The sequence below is a fragment of the Fusarium oxysporum genome, chromosome 4 (genome assembly GCF_000149955.1).
Source record: "Fusarium oxysporum f. sp. lycopersici 4287 chromosome 4, whole genome shotgun sequence".
In the NCBI taxonomy this organism is placed as follows: domain Eukaryota; kingdom Fungi; phylum Ascomycota; class Sordariomycetes; order Hypocreales; family Nectriaceae; genus Fusarium; species Fusarium oxysporum.
Window position 1 is genome coordinate 1,001,798 of NC_030989.1, and position 17,444 is coordinate 1,019,241.

The 17,444-nt window shown below is 48.6% G+C and overlaps 7 protein-coding genes across 7 annotated transcripts; 3 read left to right on the top strand and 4 right to left on the bottom strand.

Annotated features, from left to right (window-relative positions):
- Positions 1–66: 66 nt before the first annotated feature.
- On the top strand, positions 67–2,954 carry FOXG_07737 (uncharacterized protein). The gene is made up of 4 exons (XM_018386350.1): positions 67–973; positions 1,036–1,190; positions 1,249–1,606; positions 1,653–2,954. The coding sequence occupies exons 1-4, from the start codon at positions 562–564 to the stop codon at positions 1,823–1,825; spliced, it is 1,098 nt and encodes a 365-aa protein (XP_018243493.1). The 5' UTR covers positions 67–561; the 3' UTR covers positions 1,826–2,954.
- Positions 1,588–3,023, bottom strand: FOXG_07738 (DNA polymerase delta subunit 4). The gene is made up of 2 exons (XM_018386351.1): positions 2,254–3,023; positions 1,588–2,205 (listed from the first exon to the last, which is right to left on the bottom strand). Exons 1-2 carry the CDS (start codon positions 2,692–2,694, stop codon positions 2,035–2,037), a joined length of 612 nt encoding a protein of 203 aa, XP_018243494.1. The 5' UTR covers positions 2,695–3,023; the 3' UTR covers positions 1,588–2,034.
- Positions 3,024–3,064: 41 nt separating this feature from the next.
- Positions 3,065–4,640, bottom strand: FOXG_07739 (uncharacterized protein). The gene is made up of 4 exons (XM_018386352.1): positions 4,487–4,640; positions 4,397–4,433; positions 3,777–4,322; positions 3,065–3,723 (listed from the first exon to the last, which is right to left on the bottom strand). The coding sequence occupies exons 1-4, from the start codon at positions 4,487–4,489 to the stop codon at positions 3,353–3,355; spliced, it is 957 nt and encodes a 318-aa protein (XP_018243495.1). The 5' UTR covers positions 4,490–4,640; the 3' UTR covers positions 3,065–3,352.
- Positions 4,641–4,699: 59 nt separating this feature from the next.
- Positions 4,700–5,644, bottom strand: FOXG_07740 (uncharacterized protein). Its single transcript, XM_018386353.1, has 2 exons — positions 5,073–5,644; positions 4,700–5,015 (listed from the first exon to the last, which is right to left on the bottom strand). Exons 1-2 carry the CDS (start codon positions 5,380–5,382, stop codon positions 4,966–4,968), a joined length of 360 nt encoding a protein of 119 aa, XP_018243496.1. The 5' UTR covers positions 5,383–5,644; the 3' UTR covers positions 4,700–4,965.
- Positions 5,645–6,049: 405 nt separating this feature from the next.
- On the top strand, positions 6,050–7,242 carry FOXG_07741 (uncharacterized protein; the record flags this gene model as incomplete). The annotated part of the gene is made up of 4 exons (XM_018386354.1): positions 6,050–6,166; positions 6,289–6,520; positions 6,577–6,854; positions 6,910–7,242. 4 exons carry the CDS (start codon positions 6,050–6,052, stop codon positions 7,240–7,242), a joined length of 960 nt encoding a protein of 319 aa, XP_018243497.1.
- A 2,443-nt stretch (positions 7,243–9,685) lies between these two features.
- FOXG_07742 (uncharacterized protein) lies at positions 9,686–12,534 on the top strand. The gene is made up of 3 exons (XM_018386355.1): positions 9,686–10,192; positions 10,268–10,567; positions 10,620–12,534. The coding sequence occupies exons 1-3, from the start codon at positions 10,187–10,189 to the stop codon at positions 11,775–11,777; spliced, it is 1,464 nt and encodes a 487-aa protein (XP_018243498.1). The 5' UTR covers positions 9,686–10,186; the 3' UTR covers positions 11,778–12,534.
- A 345-nt stretch (positions 12,535–12,879) lies between these two features.
- On the bottom strand, positions 12,880–15,746 carry FOXG_07743 (ATP-citrate synthase subunit 2; the record flags this gene model as incomplete). The annotated part of the gene is made up of 4 exons (XM_018386356.1): positions 15,661–15,746; positions 15,078–15,482; positions 14,286–14,805; positions 12,880–13,908 (listed from the first exon to the last, which is right to left on the bottom strand). Exons 3-4 carry the CDS (start codon positions 14,724–14,726, stop codon positions 12,880–12,882), a joined length of 1,470 nt encoding a protein of 489 aa, XP_018243499.1. The 5' UTR covers positions 14,727–14,805; positions 15,078–15,482; positions 15,661–15,746.
- Positions 15,747–17,444: the final 1,698 nt, after the last annotated feature.

A 17,444-nucleotide genomic window follows, 5' to 3' on the forward strand; every position in this document is an offset into this window, starting at 1 on the left:
CCTGCTAGCCCAACTGAGTCATTTTATCACTTAATATCAAGGTTATAGGTTGCTTGCCTCCCCCTAGAAGGCTTGACTTTTTAGCACTCTGACTATTTGTTACTGATGGGTTGGGTGGGATGGTGACGTGCAGATGGACATGCAAGGACAATGAGTGCCTACCTACCTATCTAAGGGGCACTCCAACGAAAGGGTGTTACCAAGTCATCCATTTAGTGAATATCATGTGAATCGCTTGCCTCCAGAAGCATTTGACTATTCACTAACCATCATACAATTCCTTCCTTTGCCGTGTTTCGGCCATGGCAAGCTGCAAGGGACGAATAATACACTGGGCTGTCGGTAGCAGTTATGCGACCGCGGGATCGCTCCCGGGCCAAAAAAAAAAAAAAAAATTAAGGGATCTGGATACTCGACTCGGCCTTGAAAGTCTAGCTGAATCATACAAAGAAAACTGTCCGCCATTGTCACTCTTTGCTTTTTTTTTCTCCTCTACGCTTTCTCATTTTCGCTTGGCTCATTCTTCTTTTCCCTGACGTGTAACAACCCATTTCGCTAGCGATGTCTGACGACGAGGTTGACACCGAACTCTTGGAACTCCTCCGCCAACACCTTCAGGGGAATATCGATATCCAGGAGGAGCCCGAGACAGGCGTCCTCGAGAGCGCTGAATATGTCTACGACAGTTGCATTGATGTTGCCGTTGACATGCGTGCCTCTAAAAAGGCAGCGGAGAGCATTTACGAGCAAATGCAACAGAAGAGTTACTCAACTGCCACCTGGTCAGAGCATGAACTTCACCCCAAGGCCAAGGACGAAACTACTGTCAACTTCATTTTTACTATGGACTTGCTAAACTTTTCTTTCTGGTCTGAGCTGCCTGATGATGAACGCTTTGCTATTGAGTATCGCGGGAAAAGATGGACTGGTTATTGGAGTTTGGTGGCAGCTCTCCAAAGAGCAATTGATGAAGGTCAGTTATCATTTTTCACGATGACTCACGCATAGCAAGCTAATACTTCGCCTCACTAAAAGGCATTCCTATCACAGATCCTTTCTACTGGAAGAACGAAGAAGAGTGTACCCTGGAATCCCTCACACATGTTTTCCGGTCATGCACAGAAGAGGAAATTCCCCTCCTTGAGGAACGCTTAGACTGCCTCCGAGAAGCTGGCCAGGTTCTCTTCAAGGTAAGCCAGAACAACGTCAATCCTGACATTTACTAGTAATTCTGACCACATATACCAGCACTACGATGGCTCTGTTGCAGAGCTCATTTACGCTGCTGACGGTTCTGCGGCACGCCTGGTGAACTTGCTGGCGCAGGATTTTAACTGCTTCCGTGATGAGCATCGTTTCGAGGATGGCAAGATGATTCGGTTGATGAAGAGAGCACAAATCCTCGTTGCGGATCTTTGGGCATGCTTCAACGGCGCGTCATACGGCGAATTTCGAGACATCGATAAGATCACCATGTTTGCAGATTATCGTATCCCTCAAATTTTGATGACTATGGGCGCCTTGTATTGTTCTCCAACAGTTGCAGCTGCCATCAAGGACAAGAAGATGATAGAGAGCGGATGTTCATGGGAGCTACAAATACGAGGTAAGTCATTCAAACTGCAGTCTTATTCTTTTACTGAACAAATTAGCTTGCAGTATCTGGTGTGTTGAGCTGATTCGACGAGAGATTCTGCGTCAACACCCTGACGCTCATGTCAACGCCATCCTAATAGACTTTTTCCTCTATGACAGTATGAAGGAACTAGAAGCGGCAGGTAAGGAGCCCATTCCGCATCATCGGACAAGGAGTATTTGGTACTAGATGGAGGCCGCGAGGCCTGTTCCCTCTAGATTTTTTTGTGTGTTTTGAGAGCCAAGTTTAGATCATAGATTTCTTATTCGACGAGCTCTTTATGTGCTTATCGGATAATTGAGACAGCAAATAAAGCCACACCGGCACCTGAATATCATTCCCTCAAACACCTTACTCCGTAAACAGCCTCTGGTGACCAAATAACAGGCGGAGACATTTCAGGCCCCTACAGCAGTCGAATTGAGGATCTCATCCATGTGAGCCGTTTCGACTTTATCGTTACCCTTTCTTTCTTCCTTGAGAAGAACAGCGAGGACTTCAACCGGAGGGTTGAGACCCAGACGTTCAGCTCGTTTCCAGCGCTTAATGCGAGGCATGCCTATACAGGGCTGTGCGGGTTAGCTACGGCGAATCCATGATAGCTCAAGCTGACTTACACCATATTGTGAGCTGACATCGAAATATCGAAGAACCTTCTCACTCAAAGATACACCTTGCTGGTGCAATCGCGGCGTAGTCCATTGGTCTTCAATGGACTTCCAGTACTTCTTGATCTGTGCGTCTGTGACTTTCTCTGCTTGCAGCTCCAATTCAGACTTCGCAGGTTCTGGGACTACCTCAGTCTCTGTCGCTGCCTCAACTTCTTCTTCCTTATCAACTTCTATGGACTCATGGTCGTTGACAACAATATCTTCAACTTCACGCTGTGTAGCATGCTGGCTGGGGTCGAGCTTTGTGATCGAAGCAGAGATGGCAGACTTCTTGGCGCTTTTGGGTACTGGTTTGGTGACTTTGTTTGAGAAACTCAGAGTAGACTGTCCCTTGGCTGGCGGGCCCCTGCTGCGAGTGCTGGCAGCGGATCGTCGAGTTGTGGGCATAGTGGGCTCAGCTCCTAAAACGAGATGGCGCTGCTGAATGCTGAGGATGACGCTTGATGAATTGTAAGTGAAATCTATAGAGCTGTAAACAGGCGCTGGCTAGTGCTGAAGAGTAAAACAAGTTGCAAGCTTAACGGTTAACGTTGAGAGAACGGATGCTTTATGGTGAGTGATGATGATCGAAATGTGAGGTCGTTTATTGACCACAGGTACAGGGTCAGCGACTAGGTTGGGTGGCTCTAATGGGAAGGCTGGAAGGGACCAAATGCATGACGTGCAAGCCTTAAGATTGGCAGGACAACGCGAACTTAAGCGCGGGATCACGTGCGTTACATCATACTCTGTAACACTGATTATTGGCGCAGTTTCATGGCGAAGCAAGAAGTCTCTGTTTCGAATGACATGAATTGGCAATGATCCTTATTTAAACTCACAACAGCCCAGGCCGGTCAATTAGGTACTGCTAGAATTCCTGGTCTTATCCTCAGCTTGTGGATTTCATTGCAACCCACTTATCGTATTGATGCCATCAAGTTCACATATACAAGCTGTTAGTCAAACGTGATAATATGAGCTTGTGATGTCAATCTTTTCTGGCTTTGTCTTGGTGATCGAATTGTCTCATCACCGAGAGCTTCCCATTTCTATTATACCATGATCAACCACCAGTAGCCTCTCGATAGAACGAAAGGCTCCTGTTTGCGCCAGCAGTGCAGAACATCTCACTTCTGACAGTCTTCGGTAGCCACTTTACAGACCAAAGAGCTTTGTCCGTCTCACTATGGGTTGCCACACACGCGCTTCGCTCAATTGACCATACCTTGACCTTTCCATCCATTGAACCACTTAGCAGGTACTCTCCAGTATCGCTCCAGTCGAGTGATGTGATCCACGAAGAGTGTCCAGTCAGGTTCCCAACATGTTCTCCGTGTTTCATGTCGTAGAGGGCGATGATTCCAGCGTCACCTGCTGCAGCAAGTCGAGTGTTACCAGGAGAAAAGGCAACTGATCGTACAGGCTTTGCGAGACCTGGTAGCACATGTCAGCAAAATAATATGTAAAAGGTGTGCGAGGCAACCTACCAGATAATGAGTACAGGACTCTTCCTGTATCATTGTTGAAAATGTAGACAGATCCATTCTGGTGGCCGCTGGCAGTGTATTTCCCATCCCGGCTCAAGTCCACTGACATGCCAAAGCTACCAGATCCAGCACTTCCGGTTTCGTACTCACGAATCTTAGGCTTCTTCTCATCCATAACATCCCAGACGTTGACTCGGCCATCGTTGGTAGTAGTAGCCAGGTAAGATCCATTCTCACTCAATGCCATAGCCCAGGCTTCGCCAGGCTTAGATGAAGATCCTGTAATCTCGCCATTCAAACTCCATTCGCCAGTGTCGCTGTCGACTTTCCAAATTTTCACCTCGCCGCCAAATCCAGCACTCGCTGCGACGTTGCCATTCCGTGAGGTGCACACGTGATGACACCCCAGCTTGTGTGCATCTGAGATGGACTGCTTGAGTGGGAACGAAGGATCAGTTGTGTCATGAATGTGAAGCGTAGAAGATCCACTGCCTGATATCACAGCTTTAGATGTCGTCGCAATGGAAAAGATGTCGGTGATGTGGGCTATACACTTTTAGTAAACTGCGTTCAAGCTCTTGCTTCATTGATTCACCCCGCGGCGGGGAGGTCAAGCTCACCATTATCCACGGTATGCGTGGTCAAATATTGTTTCGACTAGTGAAATTAGTTACCTTTCTATCAATGGCTGAGTCTCCGGTCGGGCTTACCATCTCTCCCACGCCGTGTCAGATGTCGTGCTTCTCTCGCTCTTCAATATGACGTTGTATGAATGAAAGTGCTTGGCTTGGACTGAACTGCGGATGTATGCAAGTGGTCTTGGTGGGGCAACACAGGGTCATAAATATAAAGCTCCAAATCAAGATATACCTACCTACCTTAGGTAGGTATGAAGCAATACGGCAACTCCTAGTTGACCATTCACCAAATTTTATTAATAGGTAGGATATCACACTATACTCTTGCATACTAAAACCATGTTGCTTCAGATGTTATATACATAGAGTTAAAACACAGTTCTCATTTAGATCTTCGAGCTGCCAGAATATTATCGTGGGAGTTAAAACTTTTACATAGTATATTGTTCATATTCATACAAGGCTCAAACTAAGCCAAAACGCCCATGGTATGCATGATTCCGTGGTGACTATACAGTGGTAAATCATCAATGTTCCATATCCTTTTCTCTTTAGATCGACCTATCATTAGGGTAGTCCTGACGCCAAATTTGTCTCATTTCTATAGTTTGTTAGATTGCGATATGGCCTCGATTATATCAAGAGGGCAACAATATACCTTCTAAGCAGGTTTGGCATAATCGGTGTGTACGCTTGGGTTGACCACATCCGGGACATTTGCACAAATTGTTCACATCCTTCAGCGCCTTGCCCGCCATTTGTCTGTGTCGTTTTCTCGAATGGGAGACCTTGTTCTTAGGTACCGCTCGTAGCACAGACTCCCAGATATCATCGATAGTGGGGAGGTTTAAGGAAACGCCAGGGATCGCAATCGACAACGACGGGAAGAGCTTCTGGGTGAACTGGCGAAAAGACACCGCAGATAGTACGGTCGGAGAGTAGATTCGGGGGAGAAGCGCAGCAGCCATCTTCACAGAGAGACGTTAATGGGCTTGAAGAAGATGAACGATATATCGGCTTTGGTGGTCCAGTCCCAGTCGAAGTTCCAAGGCCGGTGCCGGGGTCTTTGAAACGAAACGAATTGAATTGATAAATGTCTCAGTACTTCGATGGTGAGTGATTGTTCCCTGATAGAGCTGAAGCGTCTATAGGTCGTCGGGCTCGAATTGGGGTCGCGATGATCAAAATGCGCAAGGCTCCAAATTCCAGCTCAAAAGTCTGATGGCCTGGGCTATCTCGAAATGCCGCCAGCCAATCATCAGCTAACCGACGCACTGACCTACTTGAACCAATGAGAAGCTCGAAACGCGCTTTCCCCCTTTCTTTGGGACCCTGGACCTCCCTGACACCTCCCTTCCAGTAGGGAAATTGTTTGCTAAGGTGGCAGGAAGCCCAGTGCCCGAAAAGTTCCCCCTAGGATCGGTTTCTACGCCGCCTCTCCTAAACCTCCAACTCCCAGCTTCGCTACATCTTCAGGCGTCACTTTGACCTTGCCAACTGTTCGCGCTCGTGTTGACCTTAGTTGCTTCGAGTCCAGTCTTTCTTTCTTGGAATATTCACAACATTCCCGAGCTCTACTCTTACCTTCGCTCACCGTTTTAATCGAACACTTCTCTCCCGTACGAGTTATTCAAGATGGCTGCCGCTCCCCCCAACACTATCTATCCTCAGAGCCATGTCGGTTTCGACAGCATCACTTCTCAGATTGAGAAGAAGCTCTTGAAGCGCGGTTTCCAATTCAACGTCATCTGTGTTGGTAAGTGACGACTCTGTTTCGATTGTCCCTATGGTTTAACCTGCCATGGTGTGATTGCTCGCAGCCCGACTGCCCGTCTGCATTAAGTTTCTATACTAACATGTCTTGCGCATTGTAGGTCAGACTCGGCATGGGCAAGTCAACGCTCATCAACACCATCTTCGCTTCTCACCTGATCGACTCCAAGGGTCGCTTCCAGCCCGACGAGCCTATCCGCCAGACCACTGAGATCCAGGCCGTTTCTCACACCATTGAGGAGAACGGTGTCCGACTTAGACTAAAACATTGTCGATACTCCCCGGTTACGGTGACCTTGTCAACAACGACCGCTGTTGGGACCCCATCGTCAAGTACATCAAGGATCAGCACTCCGCGTACTTGCGCAAGGAGCTCACAGCACAGCGAGAGCGCTACATCCAGGATACCCGTATCCACTGCTGTCTCTTTTTCATCCAGCCATCGGGTCACTCTCTCAAGCCCATTGACATTGTCGTCTTGAAGAAGCTGTCTGATGTTGTTAACGTGGTGCCTGTCATTGCCAAGGCCGACACCCTGACCGTTGAGGAGCGTCAGGAGTTCAAGGAGCGCATCAAGGAGGAGTTTGCTTTCCACAACCTTAAGATGTACCCCTATGATAACGAGGAGTTTGATGATGAGGAGCGTGCTCTGAACGGTCAGATCAAGGTTTGTCTACGTCGCTCGAGTTGAATCGGATTGTGCACATACTAATACGTAATAGAATCTTGTTCCTTTCGCTGTTGTCGGTTCCGAAAAGTCGATCATCGTCAATGGTAAGCAGGTCCGCGGCCGCCAGAACCGATGGGGAGTCATCAACGTTGAGGACGAGACTCACTGCGAATTTGTCTACCTCCGAGACTTCCTTCTCCGAACGCACCTCCAGGACCTTATCGAGACCACCTCTCAGATCCATTACGAGACCTTCCGTGCCAAGCAACTGCTGGCCCTGAAGGAGAGCAGTGCTCACGGTGGGGCTAGCAGCCGACCCATCAGCCCTGCCGCTGACCGCGAGTTGAGCCGAAACTCGCAACGAATGACGATGAACGGCTACTAGGCTGTCTTTTGTTTTTGAAGTTGTGCTGGCGATGGAGCAACGGCGTCTCTGGGCAGCTCGATAGCCCGCATTTGTTACGACCCTCCATATCTTTCACGGCCTGATGTAGAGCAACTCAAAAGTAAATGCTTTGTCAGGAGGGGTTCGCTGGTCGACTTGACCGTAATAGAACCAAGGCCTCTTACATCATTTCGATGACATCGGCATGCGAGCAAGGACAGGGGTAGAATGTTTCGAGGTCCAAAATGAGACAGGAACTGGTCGAATATGACCAGGCTCTTCCTAGCTGCGTACCATTTGACATTTCTACCCGTCAGTCCATATCGAAGCTGTACACGACTTTCTTCTTTTTCTTTCAGTGTTACCCCGGAGAGCTATTTGGCCTTTTTCTATGCTTTAATAAGACCGATTACCCCATACTCTAATCTAGAGTTAGTTTCCTGCCTACATAGTGTATCAATTCCCTTGGAGTTTCTGACGAACTTGTTGTGTCCAATGAAAATGGATTGTGACTTCGAATGCATTTGCCTGGATCCGTGAAGTCCTTATAACCTTCTCTTGGTGGATTTTGGCGTGATATGGCATATCTTAAACTTCGGTAAATCCCAGTTATGTGTAGAATCCTATTGCTCTTGTTGGTCTATGGCATCGTCACCGAGCCATCGCATTCGATCATTGTAAAATGTAGCTACATGGAATTCCATGAGCATAGGGTAGCCTGAATATTATAGGTCGAAGATATAATGAAGGTAGATGCCTATGAAGCCCAAAGCTCCTATTGGAAAGCTGGTTTTGTTCCGGTTTTCTGGTAGAGTCCTGTCTTTATCCTTCGTCTATGTACTCTGAAGCAATGGTAAATGTTTATCTTGTGTCTCTGGTTGGCCAATATTGAAGTAGTGTTTTCCAGCCAACTATGATGAACAGAAATAGAGGCATACTCCGCACCGTGGAGATACAGAACATAGCTCATTGCTCAACTTATATTTCATGAGCTGATGACATCAAGTATAGGTGGGCTTCCGCCCAAAGATCAACTGCCCGAGTATTAGGACCTCATACTGCGCGATAAGCTACCATACATAGAAATCGATGATCTCTACGGTACCAACGACCATGGTATGAGACTCCGGTCACGAGGTATCACGGAAGACTTGATCAATGACATAGAAGCCCTTTGAAGCGTCGCCCTGAGTTAAGTGCTACTCGTGAATGTATCATACGTTCCATGACTGGGGCATCTTCATTAGGTATGACATGTGGTTTCCAGGTGAGCTCCTGTTATACCATTGGCTGCAGGACTGCATCCCTAGACGACAACAGTGTAAGTCAAATTCCCACGCTCACTTGTCCCCATTGATGGCCAAACCGGTATCACTACTCTGCATTTCAACCCACTGTTTAGCTGCAAACATCCGGTGACCCAAAGTATACTACAACTGTAAGCAGCACGATTCATTTTAGGGAGCAAAGGTAAAGATCGCCTATGGTTTACCGACATAGCTCCCTGTTAGCATGGCGATATTGATGCCAAGAAAAACGCTGTTACAGTCAAAGCTGCCAGTAATTTAACTTCTGTAACTAGAGATTGCAGTGGTGCAAGGATGTTGAGCGACAAGCGCACATTTAAAACGTGGTGGGACCGTTCAGGAAACCCTTCAACGGTCATTTGTCATTGAGCAACAGTGAATGGTTGATCGAACCAGATCAGATCTGAGTGGTTTAAGTGGCTTGACAAGCAGATCTGATTCACCAATGGCTGTTGAGCGTCCCGTATCTTTTTTTTGACTTTGATATCTGTCTTATGTACAGTCTCAGATTCCTTCTGTTTTGTCCACCCATTCCCGTCAACCTGCCTTCGAGACCCCGTTCTCATCGTTCAGTCGCCGAATCTAGACTGCAAACAGTAAAGTGAGTTCCCCATCCAGCGCCAACGAACCCCGGCAACGACTCGACTAGGTCGGGGACCCTTGTAAACACAAGGGTCCTGTAATTCTTCAGTTGCTCGTTCGGGCCAAGAATAATGAGTGAGTTAGATGACTTGCAATTGATGTTGATTGATTATCATTCCTCTCACCTTCTGAGATGATACAATGACATCTATCTAGTACTACCTTAGTACGGTACTGTTTGCTATCCATATTGGAGACCTCGTATAGAGCATTCTAAACCAAACACTTAACTTGTTTACGTATCTTGGCTTGAAGCTTGGCTTCTGCCGGAATCTGATCTATTCATGCTAAAGCCAAAATGCCATGGCCGGTCTCCCGATAGTGGTGTAATAGACTGCAGTCTGCAAACGGTCCAGGCTTGCGGCGTTGATGTCTTGTGTTTATTGTTGATTTTGATGGGATCTATGCACCAATCCCCTTTCCATCAATTAAATGCTTGGCCTCGGTATCCTTTCTTATTTGAGCTTGCCTCTTCCGCTGCCCTGGGATTTCGTCTGAATCTAGATCGTACTGCACCTGCTCATATCTGTTCCCGTCTAATCTTCTCGTTTGGTTGTTGCATGCCTGTAACACTTCCGCCTCCACATTGAAGCAGTATTTGCTGGTTGACCCATCACTGTCAGTCGCTGACATTTATCCTAACCTTCTCCCACTTCCACTCTTACTCTCCTCCTCCACCACGTTGCTTGTTCTTTCTTCCAACCCCATACGCTCCTTCTTCGCCAAGCGATTGTTCTCGAATTGTGGTCCTTTCGCTTCTTATCGCTCTTTCTCATCGAGATCGGTTCATTTCGTGCCTTGATTTTACCTACTACCTAAGGTTCTCCTTGTTCATCCTCGCTCTCCTCACCAGCACCATCAGTCAACAACGCAACCTTTTGCTGTAAATTAAGCTGTTTGCGTTGCGTTCTTCCAGGTCTACAATCGACTCTTGCACTATTACCACGACTTTTGAGAAAAGCCAATACAGAAAGATTCAGTAGCACGTTATCGCTATGCTTGTATGTCCACTCACCTCGCGCCACTGTACATGGCGCATTACCATTCGATACACCACATATTGACATGCGTACTAGATCAAAGCCGCCCTCATGGCCCTTGGGGCCGCGGTTGTCGGCGCCGTGCCTCCTCTGGAGATCAAGGGAGCTGACTTCATCAACCCCGAGACTGGCGACAAATTCCAGATTGTTGGTATGGCCTACCAACCTGGAGGCAGTGCCGGTTACGATCCTTCCAGCGGAAGAGATCCTCTCAGTCACAAAGACGAATGCATGCGAGATGCTGCTCTCATGCAGATTCTTGGTATCAATGCGATCCGTGTTTACAACCTGGATCCTAACATCAACCATGATGAGTGCGCTAGTATTTTCAATGCTGTAAGTGATCTGGCTCAGCCTACGTGGGTGATGATCTAACATACTTTGTTAGGCCGGCATGTACATGATGATTGATGTCAACTCTCCTCTGCCTGGTGAGGCTCTTCACTCGGAGAAGCCATGGGAGAGTTACTACACAGCCTACCTTAACCGCACCTTTGCCATCACCGAGGCGTTTGGCAACTACCCAAATACCCTTCTATTCTTCTCCGCCAACGAGGTCATCAACAACCAGGCCACTGCTGAGTTTGCCCCTCAGTATATCCGTGCTGTCACCCGCGATCTCAAAAACTACATCAAGAACAACTTGAAGCGCCAAATTCCTGTTGGCTATTCCGCCGCTGACGTCCGCGATGTTCTGTGGGATACTTGGAACTACCTTCAGTGCGCCGATTCGGAGGACAAGGGTGATATGAGCCGTGCTGACCTCTTTGCGCTCAACTCTTACTCATGGTGTGGACCTGAGGCCACCTTTGAGACTTCTTCTTACGACGATCTTGTTGCTGGCTTCAACTCAACCTCTATCCCGATCTTCTTCAGTGAATATGGGTGCAACAAACCTCAACCTCGTTACTGGAACGAGACTCAAGCCATGTACGGAGACGAAATGACCCCGGTCTTCTCGGGTGGCGTCGTGTACGAGTATACTGAGGAGGACAACAACTATGGCCTCGTCAAGATTACTGGAGACAAGCTTCGCATTCTCGGAGACTTCAACCGCCTCAAGAACCAGTTTGCTAGGATTAACTGGAAGGAGGTCCAATCTCAGCCTGCAAGCAAGAGCTCTCCGAAGGCTCCGGCTTGTAAGGCTAGCATCATCGAGGATAGCGGTTTCGACAACAACTTTACTCTTCCAACTATCCCTGACGATGCACAAAAGCTGGTCGACAACGGTATTAAGAACAAGCCTAGCGGAAAGATCATCGATATCTCGGACTGGAACGTCAAGCTTGATGTCAGTAACGCTGATGGCAGTGCTATGAAGAATCTTAAGGTCATTCCCCTGAAGGACGACGAGTCCAATGCGTCTGGTAAGAACGACGCAGACACAGGGAGCGAGACTACCGATGACAATAACAGTACCAACACCGACAACAGCACCAGCTCAAATGGTGGAGATGCCAAGGATGATGAGGATGCTGCTATTCTTAACCGCCCTTTGGCTTGGGCTATGGCCCTACCTTTGGCCGCCATGGTGTTTGCGCTTTAGGGGCCTGTCTGGAACAGGCACAAGAAGCAAGCGGAAAACAAATAATGTGCTGCATTTGGTACTTGGAACGGGAAGTCATAACACGTTTGATTTCTTTAGATACGAAAAGTATACGATACCACCCGCCCCACCATCTGGTGACATGACGACTACTTCTCAGACTCAGATTCTGAGCCTGCTCACTGGAAGGTTCTTGAGATCCTCTCGATTTGAGTTTTTTTTACAGATACACTGTTTGTTATTGACTTAAGAATTACATGGACTTAATTGCTCGGGATTGCACAACTCTGCCAGGCTGTGGCATGTGAAAGTAACTGAACAGTAGGGCATACTAAATGTCAAGTTCCCAATGCCATCAGTACTTGGTCGACTCAGCATTATCATATCCTGCCGCCATTTTGATCATCGTGCCTCTATTGCCCAGTATCTGCATCCACATGAAAGAGGCAGTACAATTCCTTTCCTATTGCCCTCTTCAACATGAACCGCAAAAAACATTACTGCACAGCACACATTTACACCTATGCCTATAGATCTCCTTCGAGGCGATTTCTCCGTACCCTTATTGGATGTGTTGAAAGACGTCGGGTTTTCATCAATTCGCCCTGATGCTACTTTTTCAAACAAGACTCTGCCTTGATGTCATTCTACGCGGTTCGAGTCTCTCCTCGATTACGTCAGAGACAATGATTAGACATTCCCCTCTAGATATAGAAAGATACAACGAACCCAATAAATCAATCTGGCTTGGTCAACAATAGGAAGACAAACTATGGAAGAAAACCGCACGTAAGCGGATAATACATTGAAATGTATTAATATCCATGCAACATCAATGGAGCTTGCAACACAGCATCTTATACATAAGCATCTTGGATAAATAAGAGGCTCATCAAATCCATAAGTGTCATCAGATCTATTAGCTTTCTTTCCGTTATAGCTCAAATACTGCCGTACACGGCTTGTTCGACCATTTTTGGTCCCAAGCCCCAAGAATTGCATCGCACCACCTGGTACCCGTTTGTCTATCTTGCAGTACAAAAAGTCGTTCATCCCTTCATACTATACCAATCCCCTGGTCCCTGGTAAAGTTTTCAACCCCTTAAGCCTGGAACTCCTGTGCCTTGCTCTCCTCCCACTTGCCAGGGACGAGGGCCAGAGGCACAATACCAGAGACGTGCATCTCAGGGCCAAAGATCTTGGCGTTGAGGCCGAGCTCCTGAGTGGCGGCCTTCATGTTCTTCAGACCCTCTTGGTAGTTGGGACCGGCACGTCGCACCCAGATGGAAACATTGTGCTCGATCAACTTAGGAGCGAAGTCTCGCAGAGCCCGGATAACACCCTTGAAAGTGCTGGCGACGTTGGTGAAGTTGGCAATACCACCACCGATGAAGAGAACCTTGCCCTCATCGCTTTGAGGAGCACGGAGGAGAAGGTCAAGAACAGTTCGAGCGTAGTGGTAGGTCTGAGACTCGGTGGGAGCACCGGAGTACTCACCGTAGTTGGCGAGCTCGTCGGCGAAACCAGCAGAGGCAATGGCATCGGCGTAAACGACGGAAGCACCACCACCAGCAACAAGGGTCCAGATACGGCCCTTGGCGTTCAGAACGGTGAGCTTCAGGGAAGCACCAGTCTTAGCGTCGAGGTCAGCGATGTAAGCCTCCTCCTTGGTCAGCTCACGACCGAAGGGGGCGGGGAACTCCATAGGAGGGCCGGCATCGATGTTGATCTTGCCATCAGCAGAGGGAGCAATGTTGGTAAGACCGAGAGCAGCAGGAGATCGAGCAATGGCCCACTTGACACCACACTCGAAGTCAGCAGTCTGGTCGAGCTTGGCAGCAAGATCGAGGAAGTGGACAGCGGCGGAGGTCTTGTCCTCGTTGGGAATGACAACGAGAGGGTTGATCTCGAGATACGTGAACTGGCAGTCAACGTAGACGGCATAGAGGCGGGTGATGAAGTCAACAAGGACGTTGTGGACGCCCTGGGGAACCTTCTTGAGAAGAGTAGCAGCAATCTCCTCGTTGGAAGGGTACTCGGCGAGGTCCACGGGGATCAAGAGCTTCTCAGCCTTAGCGTCAACATCGCCGACATCAACGCCGCCCTCGTGGGTGAAGAGGATCCAGTCGCCCTATAGATGAAGGTATCAGTAAATTAGGTCCAGATAGTTTGGCAGTTGGATGTAGGCCGGAAAACCGGTACTGGCTGTGGGGTTGGTCGCGGAAGGGTCCGAGAAGAACGGGGGTTGTTTCCGACGATTTCTTATCGCGGCATCCGTTCGCCCGTTTCGGTACAAAGAAGGATTACCGGCACAGGTAGAACGAGCCCACAATTAGACTATGCAACGCCGAGCAGCAAATACAAGTTGCTGCGGACCCCTTTCTTCTCTTTAGATTCTCTCCCTCTCTTCCTATTCCCTTCTTTCGATTTCAAGATCTTCATATTGGGAATATCTAGCGCCCAAGGAACTCATCCAAAATCACAAGAGGGAACAATGCTTCAACTTACATCACGGACTGAGTTGATGTTGATGTAGTACTCAGTGTCTTGAGGATGAGGAACAAAAGGCTCGACGAGGAATTGTCTCAACACACCAGTGGTGTGCTCAACCTGCTGCTCCTTACCGGCTCGCTCAGCGACCCAAGCCTTAGCCTCAGGCCAGGTCTTGTTAAGGGCCAAAAGACCACTCTTTCCTCGTCGCTTGATGAGCTGATCGGGCTTGGCAACGAACTTGGCGTCGGGCTGGAGGAGCCAAGGGTAGGTGACCTCAGCCTGGTTCAGAATATCCTCAACATTGGCATCCTCGGGGAAGTGCAGCGAGGCGAGTCTGCTGGGAGGGTTGTGAGTAGTAGGCGCAGGAAGAGGACTGGGCTTGATAACGGGAGCGCGGGTGAGGTGGTAGTTGAGGATGGCCTTGCCGTCGGCCTCGAGAATCGATTTGGCGGACATTTTTGATTATGAGGAAAGGAGGAGAAACGCAGAGTTTAGAATGAATTGGCGAGTGTCGGTTTATTCCTTTTCTTCAATTCTGGTGGAGAGAATCTGGTTAGCAAATGCTGAGTCTGGTCTGGTTCAAGGATGATCGGTGTTGTCTCGCAGGCATAAAATCGATTCGAATGGTTCAGCTCAGGATTGGAGTTGAAACAACAGCCAGGGCTGACAAAACTAAACAGTGGATTTCACAGCGGTTTATACGAGCGCAAGACTCAATGCTCAAGTGAAGCAGTCATGATTTCGATTGACTTTGGCTCTTTGAAGAGAGTTGACGACCGTTTGGCGGGGGAAAAAGCACACACTCACCACTGACTGCACACGAGCTCAAGTGGGCTGCAACAATGAAGTTGAAATTGAGGATTGGAGGGAGAGATGAGATTATGACAGAGAGACGGGCAAAAAGTAAGGGAAAGAGAAGAGGATGAAGATTGCTCAAGACGATGAGAGAGGTGAGAATGGAGGAGCAAATAGAAGCAGCGAGAGTTTGGAACGAGACACTGCAAGTTGAGGAGTGTGTGAGTGAGGGTGAGCTCTCTCGAAAAAACCACTGGTCCTGAACTGAAGGAAGCTCAATGGAAGGGGAAGACACCCGAAGCGGGTGGAGTGGAGGGGTCAAGTTGAAGGGGGGGAGTGGAGGGGCGCTCGACAACCTGGCCTGGCGTGGCCTGGGCTAGGAGCCTGGGGCGGGCGGTCAGTGGAGGGTACCTGGAGCTACAGAGTCGATCAGCGCGTGGCGGAGGTACCTGGGCCCTGAAATCCATTGGGGACGGGGTCCAAAAAGCGATGAGGGATTGTCAAGTACCGGTACATGGACAATGTCACTCCGACTCCAAGCTGTTGAGGACCAGGGTGGACCAGGGGGAGACGACCGACACCTTGAGTTACGTACGACAGGTCGATTCGAATTTCATCAAACCGCCGAAAACCGCAGCAGCCAATTTACGCACCGCACGCTACGATCCGATTCTTATCCAGCCCAATCGATTCAAAATTTCGGAAGCTTTCGTGAGTTGTTCGGCCACTTCTTCTCGTGAGTCTTTTTCATTGCTTTTTGGGGAAGACCATGATCCAGACAGACATCAGATACAGCCTGTAGATGGCCTAAGCACCGGTTGGCTCCGGGGTACGCGAAGCGAGTCGCCTGCCCCAAAGACTTGGATACCAAAACAAAAATGGAAGTCTTCCATTTGATGAGATTGGCAAAGATTGACTCGGGTTCCGGGGGAAGTGCCCATAGCTGACCTTGCGGTGAGTTCGAAGACGTACCTCAACTCAAGGTGAAGCGAGCCTACGAGGTGACACCAGCCCAGTGGCTGTTTTGGTTTTGGTGGTCAGCGCCTGGGCTGGACGCCACCCCCGACATGGTCTAAGCTTGATTTCCTGCCCCTCCATTCCCCTCCATGATGGACCTCGCCTCACCTCAAGCTCTTGAGCTATCCGATTCTATTCAGTGCTATTCACTCCGAACCCACAACTACCGGTTGGCTACGGGTTCGGTATCCATCAAATCGCATATCTAAGCTTCCGATGTTCGGTGGAGAGAAATTTCTTTACAGGACAGGCTGTGCAAGCATGAATGCCTTTTTGGAACTGCAGACCATCTGTGGAACATCAATCGGACAGTCTAGATAGTCCAGGAGGAGGAGACCCAAGATGAGGAAGTGGCTTCATTTTGACGGGTAGGGAATTTCAACGCAGTTACAGATGCAAATGCAGGCTGTTTAGTGACAGTCAAGTTTCACTTGATTCATCTTTCTAGCCTTGCTATTGTACCAAGGCGGTAGGGCTAGCTTCAGTCCAGCCGCCCTTGGCTAATGTGAGCATGTGTGTCCCACTCAACAATGATTCCATGCCGCCTTTCCATTCCCCTACCTGGAAAAAGGTCTGGTAGGATTGGAAGGCTGTCGGACCTCAACATGATACCACCACCAGCCAAGAAAATCACCGACTTGACCAAGGGCGCCTGATCATGAGCCTGCCAGTTTCCTGAAGCAGAGGCTTACGACATTCCGAGTATTACTGTACCGTCAGCTGTACGGACTTGTGAACTCAAGTGTTAGTTCATGAGATACCGATGATCTTGCAAGATCTTCGACGGCACTCCGTATGGATAATGCAGGGCATGGGTTGGCTGCACACGAAAACACGGGATGACCCCATCGTTTCACTGGACCACAGTCGACATGTCTCTTTTCTCTTGGCCGCGAAACAATATGCACTGATTCTTTAAGCATTACCAGTAGTTTTTACTACTTGATGGTCTCAAATTTGGCCATTCATAAACTTCTCGGAGCCATAGTGGGGGATAAGCGCCATCACAACGCCTCTTACAAGTGTAGACTGGCATGGACAACGGCCCCCTCATGGTGTGGCAGCTCCAGTCTTCAAGCTCAATTGCAAACCCGCCTTGACCAGACAAAAAAAAAAAAGCCCGTTGATTCAACAGATCAACAAGAAAAAAAAAAGAGGACCCTGCAACAAGCGAAATCCCCAAAGAAAACACAGGCTTCTTCCCCAACTGGCTGGTTGATCAAATTCAACTACATCAACCCTTGCCGTCTAGAGACATTGGATGCCCATTTGGTCGGCCGAGGAATTCCCCATCTTGGCAATTGAGTTTCTCAAGAGAGATATCACCAAAAAAGGCATTAGGCAAGACCCAATTGTTGGCTC